General features: G+C 33.8%; 1 protein-coding gene across 7 annotated transcripts in view; it reads right to left on the bottom strand.

Annotated features, from left to right (window-relative positions):
• KIF2A (kinesin family member 2A) overlaps window positions 1-16544 on the bottom strand; it is a 68521-nt gene that overhangs the window by 6083 nt on the left and 45894 nt on the right. For 5 of the 7 annotated variants that reach the window (XM_055555082.1, XM_055555081.1, XM_055555084.1 and 2 more), the window contains 12 exons: window positions 15781-15835; window positions 15231-15393; window positions 12928-13018; window positions 12767-12830; window positions 11807-11898; window positions 11306-11448; window positions 10801-11005; window positions 9409-9519; window positions 8294-8361; window positions 5243-5356; window positions 3921-4071; window positions 648-749 (listed from right to left, as the gene is read on the bottom strand). In XM_055555082.1, coding sequence (XP_055411057.1) covers window positions 648-749; window positions 3921-4071; window positions 5243-5356; window positions 8294-8361; window positions 9409-9519; window positions 10801-11005; window positions 11306-11448; window positions 11807-11898; window positions 12767-12830; window positions 12928-13018; window positions 15231-15393; window positions 15781-15835 — 1359 coding nt within the window. The remainder of the gene's footprint in view (window positions 1-647; window positions 750-3920; window positions 4072-5242; window positions 5357-8293; window positions 8362-9408; window positions 9520-10800; window positions 11006-11305; window positions 11449-11806; window positions 11899-12766; window positions 12831-12927; window positions 13019-15230; window positions 15394-15780; window positions 15836-16544) is intronic. The other 2 variants (XM_055555088.1, XM_055555086.1) reach the window with 1 other exon arrangement.

Here is a 16544-nt window from a genome sequence, read left to right on the forward strand (position 1 = left end):
GATATACAGGTTAATAGGACAAAGGATTTACAGTACTGTGGGAAGGGGGTGGGGTTCAGGAGCAAGCCGACCACGCAGTCTCCATAAAGATGCTCAAATAGGTATCACTCTCCAGAATATTTTCTTGTTTAATAAAGAGGGGAGGATCATACAGTAAAAGGTTTTTTAAATAGGCTGAACACACAATAGGATAAATACCTAAGGAGTTATGGCTATATGAAGGGATATATTCCCCCTCATTCATCTGCAACTGATAGCTCAGTCAGTGCAGTAACTCTCCTGAAATAACCTTCCTTTTCTGCAAAGACTAACTCTTCCTCAACTGCTCTGATACCCTTTAGAAGAGTTTTCCAACTGCCTACCATGAAGAAAGAGGTAAAGGAGGGCAGAAGATCAACTCCTCTAAAAACAGACAACTAACAAAAGCAAAGAAAGTGGGAGAATAGTAGAAATCAACTACATCTTTTTACCACAGTTGCAAAGAGAGTTTGTTTGTAGTCATCATTCATTCTATTCAAATATGCCCTACAAACAGACATATGCATAAACATAAACAAGGGCTTTTTTAGATTAGTGTGACATTTAAAAGTCATTAGTAGTTAATTTTTCTAGAAAAACATGTGATTAAAGATTCTACCGTACTTCACCTGGAATACTGCCCTGTGATCTTCTACAACTTGTTCTTCCATTTCTACCATTTGTGAGACAGCTTCGTGAAAAGTAAACAACTGTGGGGAAACCTCTTCTTCCTTAAAATAAAAACAGTTTAAAAACTATGACATAAGTTTATATTTTAAATGTTATAATAAAAAAGGGATTTTTCCATGTCATTTACAAAAATGCAACTGAGAAAGTGAGGAAGCCTGAATGTTAAAGACTAAAAATAAAAAACAAAAGGCAAAACCAGAATTTCTTTTCATGGGTCAAAAATATTTAACATTCAGTAAGACAACTCAAACTTAAACATATCAGTAAGAGATAGTTTTCACTTAGCCCAAGCTTTACTACAGAATTACTCTAAAAAAGCAGTCTCTTTCAGGAGTGCAACTTTTCAAAAGTACACTTATCACAGGCTATAAATATACTGAAATATTTCCTCAGCATTGTTTATTTTCACTAACAATTCATATATATGTCTTAAATTTCTTTTCAGTATAGGAAGGAAAATGTTGAGTTTTAAGTTCATTCAATGTTCATTTAAAATAACATTTCAGTATAACAGAGAGGTAAATATTACATCCTTCATGACTGTGACTATCAAATTGGTATTCTGAAGGTCTTAACTCTTACTAAATTTAAACTCTGAATTGCACTACATAATTTACTTATTGTTTTTTTACAGAAGTTTTAATGGATAATTCATGACTCTACTTCATCCACAAAAAACTACAAATGTACACATCATATATTTTGGTCCTATAACAAGTCAAACTTCTCCAGCTTTGTTTTCTTTTTTGAGCTTCCTTTCCAACGCTACTATCTAATGATTTATTTCCTCAAAACACAGCCACAGTGATAGAAAAGTTCACTTAAAATTGTTGTATAAAATGTCAGTGCAAAAGCAACATTTTTCAAACAAAATACACAATTCTAAATATATGGGTGTATCTTGGTTAAATTAAATATTGTAAGTAGACATTTGACTCATCAATACACTACCATCCCTACAAGTTTATATAATCACATTAGCTAAAGAATTTTTTATTTTCTCTTTGCGAAAAGAACCATCTATCTGTTTTTAATCAGGACACGCAGGCATGAGTCTCTCATATTATGTCTTTCTGGTAAACCCACAATCAAAAACCTTTACTTATTTATCTATCTGCCCACCTCCCTGCCAAGCCCAGAACGTCCTGTCTTTCCTTTGCTTCAAGATACTGTGCAAATTCCTATCACTTCCATGCAGTCCATGCAGAGAACTTTTTATCTATACAACTATTTACAGAATTCTAATGCACTTGATTATCCTCTTAGTCTGTCTACTGTATTACTTTTATCTCCAGAGTATGTCCTAGACACGAGTCCATTTTACCTACCTTGTTAAAATTTAATATAGCAGTACGAATGTGTAACACACGCATCAATACTTGAACTATCTCAAGATAGTTTCCTTGGGGAAGGCAAAGTTGAAAGAAATTCATCCTCTCCCATACATAGAGAAGGTTGCAAGAACCCATAATGTCACACTTAAAAAGCGTCTAGATTAGTTCTAGTGACCTAGCCAAGCTCTCCCAATTTTAAGGTCCCACAGAGACCCAACAGATACAAGAATAAAATGGGAGAGATATGCTGTAGGGAGTGCCTATCTCATTCTGGTTTTCTGTATCTTTGAAGGCACCATATGCAGGAGCAAGGCAGGGTTGCTTTAAGGATTTCAAAAGCAACTACAGTCTCTTTCAAAGCTTTTGGGGGACAGAGGATAGACTAACACCAGGATTTCATTTTTAGTTATTTATTGTCTACAGTTCAAAGTTGAGAACTCTTATTTAAACCAGGTTTCTTAACTTCAGCATCACAGACATTTTGTGGGGGTTTGTGGAGGGAGAATGTCCCTGTGCATTGTACGATATTGAGCATCACCCCCCACCTCAACCCACTAGATCTTAGCAACACCATCCCACTTGGGATGATCAAAGATGTCTCCATACATTTTTCCCTGGAGAGGGGCCAAGTCATTCCTGGTTGTGAACTGCTGCATAAAGTCCTGCTTTATTAATAGGAAGTAGTTTAGAACATGATAACAAAATTAGTATGTTCATTTGTTACTCTAGAATATTTGGACTTTAAATTTAGCTGACATAAGATTCACTCAGGAATAACAAAGACCCAGACTTCAATCCTGCCTGGCTTCAGCACGTATTACTTAATCTTTTAGAAAATGTGAGGATTATGTCAGTTAATGCTTAGCAAATATGTGTCATGAGGTAATAAGCAACTAATAAATGCTATCTTTTATCATTATAAGAAAATGCCACTATAGGATTCTCAGTGGGAAAAGTGATACAAAACTATACAGATTATACATTTTAAAAATGAAGTTAAATAACTATGTGAAAATATCTGTGCTTTTTTGTTATTTTTTAATACATCTTTGTCCTTATGCATTATTATTTTTGAGCAACAGGGGAATCAAAATTTTAAATAATGAAATGTCACCAAACATTCAAAAATACAGAAAGCAGCTAGGTGTAATAATGTCAGATTTTTTCATTTTTGATATAGTTTATGAGTCCTTTCAGTATATATCCATGTGTCTAAAGTTAATCTTGTTTCTAAGCTTTATGTATAGAATATATTGCATGTACAATTCTCAAACTTGTCTGTTTCCTGTATTACTTTAAAAATTCCCCGATTTGAGGCACTTCCCTGGTGGCTCAGTGGTAATGAATCTGCCTGCCAATGCAGGAGACACGGGTTCAATCCCCAATCCAAGATGATCCCACATGCTGCAGAGCAACAAAGCCAGTGAGCCACAACTATCAAGCCCGTGCTCTAGAGCCCAGAAGCCAGAACTTCAGAGCCCACGTGCCCTAAAGCCAGTACACTGCAATGAGAAGCCTGTGCAACTCAACTAGTGAGTAGCTCCCGCTCACTGAAACTAAAGAAAAGCCCGTATGGCAACAAAGACCCAGCACAGCTAAAAACAAATCCCCCAACTTTAATCAGTATAAAATCTGGAAAAAACAATAGTTAGATCAGGGGTCAGAGAACTTTAGTACATATTTTGGGCTTGTGAGCTATATGGTCATTGTCACCTCTGTTCTTAACAAGCATGGCCATACTTCAACAAACTTTATTTGTAAAATAGATGGCAAGCCCACAAGCTTTAGTTTATTGATTCCTGATTTAGAGGTCAGTTTTCACTTATTCTGGTATGTATGAAACAACTAAGATAATTACCATTATATTATGTCACTTACATTCTGTTCACAAAGAAGTTTTAGATCATCCCTCTGAGGGGAACTGCCCACACCCCACTGTGCCTCTAAGTCATCAATCTGATTTGGGGGATGGTGCATTATTGGACGGACATCACCAGCAGCAGTTGGATCCACAGTCAGTTCTTTAACCCTATAAACACATAAGAGGTATCTTTAATTAACAAAGACTCATGAGGGATAAGAAATATCAACCTATTTAATATAAAAGCAATTCAATTAACATATTAATATTGATGATGTCAGCTTTCCAGATCAAATCTAACTGAAATCTGTGGAAATATTAAAGGTATGCTGAGATATTAAACTTTAGGAATTTACTTAAGTACAACTTTATATAATTACTTCAAACATAATTACTGTGCATAACAAATTGAGAATCAAAGTATGCTATTCAGAATTTCAAAATAAATAAGAGACATTTGTTACAGTTAAAAATATTATAACAGTACTTAGATTAATAAATGCATCATTGTAAAAAATCAGGTTTTTTTTGGGGGGTGGGGGGTGGCGCTGCACTGTGTGGCAGGTAGGGTCTCAGCTCTCTGACCAGGGATCAAAACCACTCTGGAGTGGAAGCACAGTCTTAACTACTGGACCACCAGGGAAGTCCTCCAAAAATCAAAGAATTTAATATACTTTGCAGATTTTTGGTAGTTACAAGGCTCAATTAAAATACCTACACATGAAATATTTCTAATCCATAAAGATCAGAAGCTGTAAAGTTTTATCATTAAAAAAAGTTTACCCCCTTATACTCAAATTTACACATTTGGGAGAGGGTACACTTTTTTTTTTTTAATTTAATTTTTATTTACTTGTCACACCATGTGGCATATGGGATCTTAGTTCCAATCAGGGATTGAATCTGCACCCTCTGCGCTGGAAGCATGGATTCTTAACCACTGGGCCACTAAGGAAGCCCCCAAGTATTGATTTTTTAAGTCAAGAGGATCCTTGTGATTACCTTGCACAAAGAATGTAAACTTTTCCTTTTAAATAAGACAGTCTATCCTTCAATAATAAATATGGAAAGATGACATCATCCTTTAAAATATGAGAGGCGGAAAAGGAAGCCTGAATTCTAAATCAACATTTTAAAGCAAATAAATGAATAAAGTATGTAAAAATTAAGATCATGCAGTATAACCACCACCTGTCAAACAAAATGAAAATGAAAAATAAAATGGCTCAGGACAAAAGAAGTATATGCCATGAACGTAAATGCTATGAAACATTTATATATAGCACAGTCCAAAAGAAACTATTTAAAATAAACATCGTATGTATAGAATAAAGTAGACCTGGTAATCGAAGGAGAAAAGTCGTCATACTCATAAGAAGGAGAGAGATCAGGGCGACTGCCACTACCCTGTGAGAAGGGAATGTCTGATGGACTAATTCCAAACTCCTTTACTCTGCAGCACCAAAACAGCAACAAATTAAAAGAAAATGCTCTTGTAAAGACAGGAATGCACATTTCAAGTTTTCATTTAATACTAATTTGATTAGAAAAGGATCAACTTTGTTGTGACAATGCATTTACACTATCTTAAAAATAATTAAAGTTAAGAGGTTTTTGAACCCCTCTGTTCTATTGATTCCCTACTCCATAATTCTTCCTTTTCCCATGATCTTTTCTAGAAGTTTAACTAGACCATCAATTAAATTTGAAATGCCCTGTATTAAGCTACATGACCACTCGTGTCTAACTTCCTTCTGTAGTCAATACCATGAGTATTTTATTAGCATTAATGAGTCCTCAACAGTCTTGCAGTCTTTTCAAACAGGACAGAAGAGAATTAAAGTCCTAATGGCATACAATCTTTATAATGAATTAACTTCTTTCCTATGCACCTAGAAGGTATCAGTTATGAAGCAACTTTGGAACAAACTGAAAAAACAGTCACTCAAATAATTTTCTGTGTTTAGTGATTCAGATGATGAATCATGGCAAAAAAAATCCTTTAGCAATGGAATTTTAATTGTTCTTGACAATGTCTCTAACAGGTGTACTAACCAAATCACGGGTTTTCTGCACCAACTTTTTTGAGTTCCTATATCTTCTTTGGGCCAATCCTACTTAATAACAGCAAGCAATATTTATTAATTACTTTCTATCAGCAGATAGCATGATTAGTATTTCTCAGACATTATTTAACCATTACGACAATGTTGTGTGTGATATTACCACCATTTTACTGATGAGAAATTGGTTCAGAGCAATAAAGTACCTTACCCAAGTTCATTCAGTGAGAATGTGGCCTAACTGAGGTTCAAACCTGGCTGAGTACAAATTTTATGTTTGAACACTTCAATATATACCAACCATATTCTCTATTTTTCTCATTACTTCTCAAATTAAACTAAACGAAATTACTGTTTATACACATCAAAATAGTCACATAGATAAAACTAGTAATATCTTATACTTAGAATCTTTCTTTGACCTTTTGGTAATGTCTACTCTCAAAGGTTCAATATCACATTCATTTGCCCTTTATCCTTTATAGTCACTTTATAAAGCTTATTTACATACATGCTGACAAACCTAAATTTCTAATACTGAGTTAATCACTTTTTTACTCCCAACCCCATTACGTATCTTATTCTTTCAGAATATCCTCATTTAGGTACCCTTTTAGCCCCTAACCACACATTTTCCCTCTATTCAAAGCTCTCTTGCCCAAGCTGAACTATACCATATGCAGGAATTATATTCCTCAAATGAGCTATCAAAGGAGGTTGAAAATCTTTATTCCTAGAGATATGGAAATAAAAGACAGAACTGTTTGTCCCAGATGGTTAGTAATGTTGCAAATGAATCACATTACATGATAATAAATTAAAATATTTTACTTGGGTCTAAATGAACTAGAGGGATAGCCAAATACAGAAGTCTGAAGATATAAGGGTTTTAATTCTACAGCAGGACTATAACACTAAGCTGTTCCTCATCTCTCCCATGAATAATTCTGAAATAAGTAGCATTTTAAATTAGTGATAAAAACCCTAAAATACCAAAAATGTTCACTATAAAGAATGATTAAACGTTCATAGCCAAGATTTTATAATTCAAAGTTTAAAAGGGATTAAATTTAAAAATAAAATTCTATTATATTTTTAAAGAAATTGTTCTTTTTCATCTTTTGGCAAAAGCTAAGTTTATACTTTTCAACAGTTTCTACTGATGATTTTTTTAAATCTCTTAAAGGAAAAGCAAAATACCAAAGAACAAAGGGTGTTCTCATTTATGTGAAGTTCAAATACAGCTACCTATACTGTTCAAAGATACATTCATAGGTAATAAAACTATTTTTAAAAAGGGAGAAAGAAAGAAAATTGAGCAATTTATTCCAAAATCAGGATAATGGATTAATGGATTGAGATTTATGTATTTAGGCATGTTATTCAGGATTTGTGATCAGAAGGGGACACATGGGGAATTTTCTGGGGGGACTGGAAATGTTCTATTTCCAGGTTTGATGACTAGAATTTATACTTTATAAGTATTCATTACATTATATTATGTAAAGTATGACGTTTTCATTTATTATGTTTGGGTACTTTCCTATATGCATATATATTTAACATCATAATGAAAGATTAAAAATAAAGTCTCAATAGTGACTAAAACAAAAAAACAGTACAAAATACTCATATTTAGCAAAATTAAAAGACTCATCACACTAGAAATGGAATACAAAGAGGAATTTTATCTTTAGGTTAAAATCACAAATGCAGTGATAACAGAAATTTTAAACTATATAAACAGTCATTTAAAACAAGAGCAATGGGAACAAATTGTTTTAACGGTGTATAACGCTTTCTGTCCTCTCATTTGTAATAATCCAATTGTCTATTCAAGTTTGTAACTGTATTTTCATAAATAATAAAATGTAACCCATATAGAACACCACAAAGAATGGTGCTATCACTATTAAATCCCTAGATTTCCCATGTATAACATTTAACATTATCAGAAATAATTGTTTAGCATATAGCAAAATAATTTAAGAAATACAGACTGCGCCCGATACTCACTTACTTTTGAGTCTTAACATAATGAGAACTAATACTATGAAATATAACTTGGTTAAATGGAAAAATGTATCATGTTCTTGAGTAAGACCAATTCTACTAAAAATGTAACGGTCTTCTCAAGTTACTCAACACAATTCTAATTATTTTTATTTTTAGGATGTGATAAAATTATTTTAAATATCATTTTAACAAATATCATGCAAAAATTTTTTTGAAAATGGAAAGAACAGTAAGATTTACCCTGTAAGATATTAAATCAAATCATATACTGTTCCATTCCTTTTGAATTTCAAAATAACCATATCTCATACCTATTTGCATATCTTAATGTATTGAGGGTATTTTCACAGGATGCCATTCCTGGAGAGATTGTAGCAATCTATGGGGGGAAAATGCAAAGATAAAGAAAATGTTATAGATGACAGTAATACTGACACGTGGTTCCTTAAGGTCTAATCTTAATACGGTCATCCAAAGGAAAGAAACTCCAAGGTAACTCAGTATCTCACACACACATAGTCATATAGTAATTATAAACTCCAGTTAAAATATAAACAGCTCTAACAGCACCACAAAATGATCAAACATCAGGCAGAGAATGGAGGTCAACACCTCAAAGAAGGGAGTAACACTGAGTACTCACTGCCCCTCTTTTTGATAAAATTTTTCTTTAAGGGCAAATTGTGCTGCTGTCACATAGGACAACTAAAACTTCAATAAAAACCTGGAGTTTCACTAGTTAAGAAACTAAATAAATAAAGCACAGTTTGGAGGTGGGCACCATAGCAACTGGGAAGTGAAGTTTGTCCAAGAAGAGAAGTAACCACAGAGCGAGAAACTCGTGTGTGTGTGTATGTATACATTCACGTGAGTACTCTACCCAAATACACACATTACCCAAATCTCTGCCTGACCCCCAAACTGGAGTACACAAGGCCGAGTATAAGAAACATAGCTAAGTCTAAAAGAGCTAAACAGAGATTTCAAGGTCAAGTTGCTGCCCCAGAGCAGGGGAGACAAGAGTCTGGAGTTCAGCTAAGTTAACTTTCTGCTAAAATAACAGTAACAACAACAAACCAATAATATTCAGAAGAAAATAACAGAATCTAGAGTGTCTGTAAGATATTCATTCATAATGAAAATTATATAATCCAAAATTCTAGACATATGAAGAAAGAGAGAAGTGTGACCAATATGTAAGGAAAACAGAAAGCAATGGAAACCAATCTCACGAGGACTCAGAGATGTTGTAATTAATGAATGTATTATAACTGTAATACAATCCTATCAGATTGGCAGGGACCACATTTTTAAGTTTCACTGTATCACAGTAGAAAACTTTAAAGGCCATTAATGTATTTCATAAATTTCCAATAGATGTTGTATAATTATTCATTTAGGATTAAGACAAAACAAGCAAACTTACCATGCAGGTACGAGAGTTTTCACCTATGAATGAATCTCTTAACACCTGAGTGAGTTTACTTGCTCGGAAAGGAGTATGAGGTTTATTTCTACCTAAGGCTCTGATGCACTCCTGAAAATTAAGAAAGCAAATTTCACAGATTATGTTTCTTATAAACAGTAATCTTAACGAACATATTTAAAAGATCTCTTACAATAACCCTAAAATTTAAGATCTGATCAGCTCTGAAGATTCTATCAAGAGGTTTGTTTACAGCACAGTAAAAATGTTCTTATAAATCCTTATTCAAGAAAATGGAATTTGGGAAATAAAACCACCAGAAACAAACCCCATAAAACAATCTAATCAGAAGACTACTTTGTTAATTCCAAGAGATTCTGCCGGAGACTATGACTGGTGTTTAGAAGTGACAGGCAGTAGGATAACTGTTGCTGTTCAGTTGCTAAGTCATGTCTGACTTCTTGTGATCCCATGGGCTGCAGCACGCCAGACTTCCCTGTTCTTCACTATCTCCCAGAGGTTGCTCAGCTTCATGTCCATTGAGTCGCTGATGCTATCTAACCATCTCATCCTCTGCCACATCCTATTCTCCATTTCCCTTCAATATTTCCCAGCATCAGTGTTTTCCAATGAGTCGTCTCTTCGCATCAGGTAGCCAAAGTATTCAAGCTTCAGCTTCAGGATCAGTCCTTCCAATGAATATTCGGGGTTGATTTCCTTTAGGATTGACCTCTTTGCTGTCCACGGGATTCTCAAGAGTCTTCTCTAGCACCACAGTTCAAAAGCATCAATTCTTCGGTGCTCAGCCTTCTTTATGGTTCAACTCTCACATCCATACATGACTACTGGTTTGACTCTAGTCAAACCATAGCTTTGACTTTATGGACCTTTGTCAGCAAAGTGATGTCTCTGCTTTTTAATATGCTATCTAGATTTGTCATAGCTTTGTTAAACTTTTTCCATAAAAGAAAAAATAGAATGTTTTCTTTTCTTTGTTAGTCAAGGGAGATATATAATATTGGCCTAACTTTCTGAAAGCCATTCCACATTTTTCAGAGAAACTTTCTTAGCTTAGTTTTGTGGTTCCTTGTTCTCCTTCAAGAAAAAAGATTGATTAATGATTAAGGTTCCCTGGAATCTCCCTAAATAGCCTGTCAACTATTTGGAAGTGGTCTGTCAACTAACAGATCTTTTAACTACCCTAAAAAGAATAAATAATATGTATAAAGAAAATTTCTGGGAACAATAAAAATCTATAACTGCAAACATAAACAACTAAAATTTGATAATCTCTCATATTAGAAAAAACAAACACTATCATTTTGTAACTGAGTAAAACAAAATTAAAGTCAAAAGTAAGAGACTTTTCACAATTAAAAGGACTTTATTTACCTTGAGTGCTAAAAGGCTTTTATTAATTTCAGCACCTTCAAGCCTAGTTTGCCTGTCCGCACTGGAAGTATCAGCTCCTCTTTCATTTCCAGCCAAATCGATGAGAGAAAATTTGCCATGTAGTTTTCCTTTCCTTCTAAGGATAATCTGAAACACTGCATGGCTCCGAGATGAATGTGCATTTGCAGATGTCTGACCGGACGTTCTACAATGTAATTAAGAACATTTTGATATGTAAAAAGTTCAATTTGTGCAAGCCACAATGTTTTCATTAAAAATAGAAACAAAAAACTATTCCGTTTTTATTATTTAAATACAATAGAGCTACTGTGAATTAACACAAATATAATGAGATTAATGCAATTTAACCTGCACTTTAAAGTCTGGATGAACAATGATTTTTACTTCTAAGATACATCGAATAACATCTTGCTTTGCTCTCAAGTTATAATCAAATAATCTAAAATTGATCATCAAATTGTTCCTCTTTATTAAAATGAGTTACCTGCAACTGTTGCCTATGTCAATGAGTTTTAGCACATCTTCAACACATTTGACCTCCCGTTCCTGTAATCCCACCACTTGAACCTGCTGTTTTCCATCTTCAAGCACTCTTAATTTTGTTTTCCTATTTAGCAAGTCAAACACCTAAAAAAAAAAAAGCTTTTGAAAATAAGAACAGTTCTATAAAAATGAGTCATTCAGAGTCTAAAAAATTTTTTCAGAGAATCCTAGTAATAATTGTTATTAGAATAATAATGATTGATATTGAAGTTAAAGAATTTCAAAGGGAATTAAAAAAAAAATCTTATACACAAAACTTTAAAGTAATATTCTAATTACATATAGCAATTATGTGGTGGCAACAACTGTCCAACAATGTGAATGCACTCAATTCTGGTGAACATCTACACTAAAAAATAGTTAAAATGGTAAATTTTATGTTATGTATTTTTAAACCACAATTTAAAAAGCTTACAAAAATTATTTTAAAATTTCAACTTACCTTACCACTATAAATTTCAAAAAAGGTTGCATACACTTGAAGTTCCAACTTCTTATAGTTCGGCTTCTTTAGCATTAAAAATACATCCCGAGCTGCCAATAATTTCATATGGAGAAAATTTGTTAAGATGCAAAAAAATTGTTTTTAAAAAGAAATTCAAATTTTCTATTTTCTGAGGAATCAGTTTATGCTTACCTAGAATGATAGTATCAATAATAAAAATGAAGACTAAAGTGGATACTAACTTTACAAAAAATAGTAAGTTTGTCTACATTGACAGTTTAGAAGTCACTCTCCTTCATATTCAAGAAAAGAATGCTACTACTTATGGAGATCAGCCCTGGGACTTCTTTGGAGGGAATGATGCTGAAGCTGAAACTCCAGCACTTTGGCAACCTCATGCGAAGAGCTGACTCATTGGAAAAGACTCTGATGCTGGGAGGGATTGGGGGCAGGAGGAGAAGGGGACGACAGAGGATGAGATGGCCAGATGGGCATCACTGACTCGATGGACGTGAGTCTGAGTGAACTCCGGGAGTTGGTGATGGACAGGGAGGCCTGGTGTGCTGCGATTCATGGGGTCGCAAAGAGTCGGACATGACTGAGCGACTGAACTGAACTGAACTGAACTGACTTATCTTTATAAATACCATAAGATTACAGGTGGTCACAATAAGGGTACTTTCATAATTATACCAAATGGGAACTTTTCACAAAGCAGCTATTCAACAATACTAAGCTCCATCAATGTGTCAGATTACAACACACACACAATCAAGATTTCTGCCCCCAAGGCAAAGCTCTTTCCAAAGCAGTCCGATAACCTAAAACTGACAAAATATGTAGTAAGGACAGCATTAATTACCCTTAAAATTCTGCACTGTACTTCCAAATCTTTTCCCAAACCACCTGAATAATATTCAAGAAGAATGTTATAAATGATACCCAAAAAGGAGTTACCTGCTAATGCATAAATTCCTTTAGAACAATCTTGATTCTTTCCTGAAAAGTCACCTCCCATTGTCTATATGTTAAAAAGAAAAAAGAATTTAGGTCTTACAATTAAGGTATAAGAAAAATAAACCCGCTTCCTACCAGGATGTAACTAAAGAATTACTTACATGAGTCTTTCCACTTCCAGTCTGCCCATAAGCAAAGCATGTAGCCATTCCCCTCTCAAATATAGTTTCCACTAGTGGTCTAGCTGTAAACCTTAAAAATAAAATGCACCAGTCAGAATGTACTGTTAATATTTAAATTAAATAAGTAATAAAACTAGTATCTAGTGTTATTAATAAACAAATCTCACACCAAGATTTTTAACAAACCAGTAGGCTCAACTCTAAGACCACAATTGAGTCCACTGATTTAAAATTTTAAATGTCCATGTCCTAGAATTGCTTAAAGCTCTTTAATGCATATCTTCAAGCAATAATTCCATAATAAAAAATGGCCACAAAATAAATAACTGCCGGGGGGGGGGGGGGGGGAACCTGCTAGTAGCTGAGCTAAGACATATATATTAATAGAAGACAATAGGAAAGTTTTAAAAAGTAACAACAAAATATGGTAATATCAGCCAGACAAGTAGGACATACATAAAAACCAAAACAAAAAACCCCAACCCAAACTCAAAAATATATCAAAGGTTTCAACAGAAACAGAACCAAGACTGGTAATCTCAGAAAAGAAAAGCTAGAGGGGGAAAAAAGTACAAAAACATTATCTTAACAAGTATAAAAGTGGTAAAATTTTCCTGAATGTGAATCAGATCAGATCAGTCGCTCAGTCGTGTGAATAAGCAAATATAAATGATGCTTGTAAGACAATGAATTCTGAACTGATGATAGTCTTGATTCAGGAAAAGGATGCCCAAATATTATAAATAAGCAAATATAAACAATCCTGGTAAGACAATGAATTCTGAATTGACAGTCTTGATTCAGGAAAAGGATGCCTAGTATTATGTATTGGTATAATCACTGCTAGAGTCAAGATTAAAAAGGTAAGGAGGGACAAAAAAATACTTCATCGAGCAGTGCTCTAAAAAGCATGATACAAAACAAATGGGTTTTTTACACAGGCTTCAAAAGAACATATGTGAACACTTTATACAGCTCTACTGATTTTTCAAAGGCACAACTGGAGAAAGTACAGAACAAAAGAAGCAGAAAAAAGTTTGAATCAAACAGAATTAGAAATGAGTCTGAAGAGTGATAGGACCAAAAAAAAGCCTAATTCCTCAATCCACAGAAGTTAAGGATAAGAGAAAGGGGACAGAATTAATATTGGTAAAATTAAGCATAAATACAGGGTGAAACAAAATGTTTACTAAATCTAGCACATACACAGAACCACACCTTTATAATGATTTCTTGAAAATGATTACAAAAGTCAGACAGATATATTATATGAGACAGTAGTGGAAGGAGACAAGGGAGTGAGGGAGAAGGAGAGGACTCAGTTTCAGAAAGGTAAAAAATATACAATTTATAATTATAATTCCCTTTTTAAACAAATTCTTCACAATACCTCTATCTACTGCTACTGCTAAGTCACTTCAGTCGTGTCCGACTCTGTGTGACCCCATAGACGGCAGCCCACCAGGCTCCCCCGTCCCTGGGATTCTCCAGGCAAGAACACTGGAGTGGGTTGCCATTTCCTTTTCCAATGCATGAAAGTGAAAAGTGAAGTTGCTCAGTCGTGTCCGACCCTCAGCGACCCCATGGACTGCAGCCCACCAGGCTCCTCCGTCCATGGGATTTTCTAGGCAAGAGTACTGGAGTGGGGTGCCATTGCCTTCTCCACCTCTATCTAGCATTCACGTACTCTTTAATTTTGCCCTCTTCTTTAGAGCTGAACTCCCAGTTTATTGGCTTAAGACCAGAGGAGTTGATATTAACACGATCTCATTTATCATAACTTGTTAGCATTCTCACTAATTAATTGTTTTCCAAATTTATAAAATAAAAGGGCAATGAAGCATAGCATTCAAGTAACTGCCAAGAGCATTTAATATAGACTGAAATAACAATGCTGCTAAAATTGACCTGTTAAATAAAGAGAAGTAAATGTTTACAAACTATGTATGAAAATCTAAATTTGGATAAAATGTGGGACATCAATGCATAATACACGTTAAGTATGTAGGTTTGTAGGTTAAATATGCAAACACATAAGAATTTCATGTACTATAACTATTCCAAAGTTTAAATATGATAAACTAGGCAAATGCACGTAGATTTCAGAACTTTTTTCCTTAAGTGGTCAATAAAGATTTAGACAAATAAGTGTCTGATGTATAACAGTTATGGATATTGCAGCTCTGGAGAGATATGCCAAGATCAATATAAGTTTCAGGGTGGTGGTGAACACCCTGAACACAGAACAAGAACAAATTATGATTTACAACAAATTTACCTACCTGTAAACCATTTCATTAGGAGCTGAGTCATCAAAAGCATAATCAAAACGAAATGTTTGGTTTTCTAGGTACCTTGTTAAATCTACTTTTTGTTTTGGTTCATGTACCATCACAACATCTTTACTAGGGATTGTGATTACATCAAGATCTTTCATTTGAGTTTCTAAAAGAATAAATAAAAAAATCAACAGCCAGTAATTTCCACATCATTTGAGTTACTGAACAAAAATTATTTTAGGTAGTAAGAATTTAGATAAAAGTAGTATAACCCTGTAAATATAAATATCCCATAAATATGCCATTCAAATAGACTATTTCAACAACAAAGTTTAAAAAAAAAAAACCCAAGATTTCCATAAAGCCAGGAAAGGCAAAGAGTCTTACAGCAATAACACAACAAGAGCCCTAACCACAGAAGTCTGCCTAATGTTTATATACAAATAAAATGATTTACATTTAACTCTTCCAAATCAATTTGATTTCTGCTACTATCAAAATAAACCGCAAACAGGACAAAAATTGACCTTTGATTAGAGCTCAACAAACATACCTTTTTTATTGAGTGGTCGTTTTCTTACACAAACACATATCCTGTGTTCATCAATCTAGAAATAAAATAAGTTTTCTAGTTATTATTGGTGAATTATAATACACTGAAAAGTTAATTATGCAATATTTCTAAGGTTTTAGAAATTTATACATAGCAAAAATAGGATATGTAATACACAATTTTTAAGAGTCATCAGATACAATTATTTTAAAAATTCAAAGTATAATGGAAACTTGCTGATTTTGTCATTTGGTAAACCTCTAGGAAATAACTTTGCAGACGACACTACTACTCTTACCTGCAATAGGTTCACATTAACATTATTCATGTTAAGATGGGCTGTATATAACAAAAGTAAAATTTCCTATCAGACTGAATTGGAGGGAAAGTTGTTGGCAAAGATAACTAGCTGTAGACAAGAAACAGGATTATCAGAAGATTATTAGGCAAAATAATTTGAACAATTTCATAATGTGCCAATTAGACATAAATATTTATTCATAAAACTTATGTTCCCAATATCTGTCTTGTAATGATATTTAATATAAAGCAGAAATTTGCAAAATATGGCCTAAAAGCCTAACCCAAGACTCTACTGAAGTTTTACGGAAACAGCCATACCCATTCATTTATGCATTGTCTATGGCTGCTTTTCATACTACAAAGTCAGAATTGAGAAGCTGTAACACAGAAAATATGGTTCACAAAGCCAAAAATATCAGGCCCTTTTCAGAAAAAGTTCTGCAAACACTACTGTAAAGTCT

Source organism: Bubalus kerabau, chromosome 18, assembly GCF_029407905.1.
Source record: "Bubalus kerabau isolate K-KA32 ecotype Philippines breed swamp buffalo chromosome 18, PCC_UOA_SB_1v2, whole genome shotgun sequence".
NCBI lineage: Eukaryota > Metazoa > Chordata > Mammalia > Artiodactyla > Bovidae > Bubalus > Bubalus kerabau.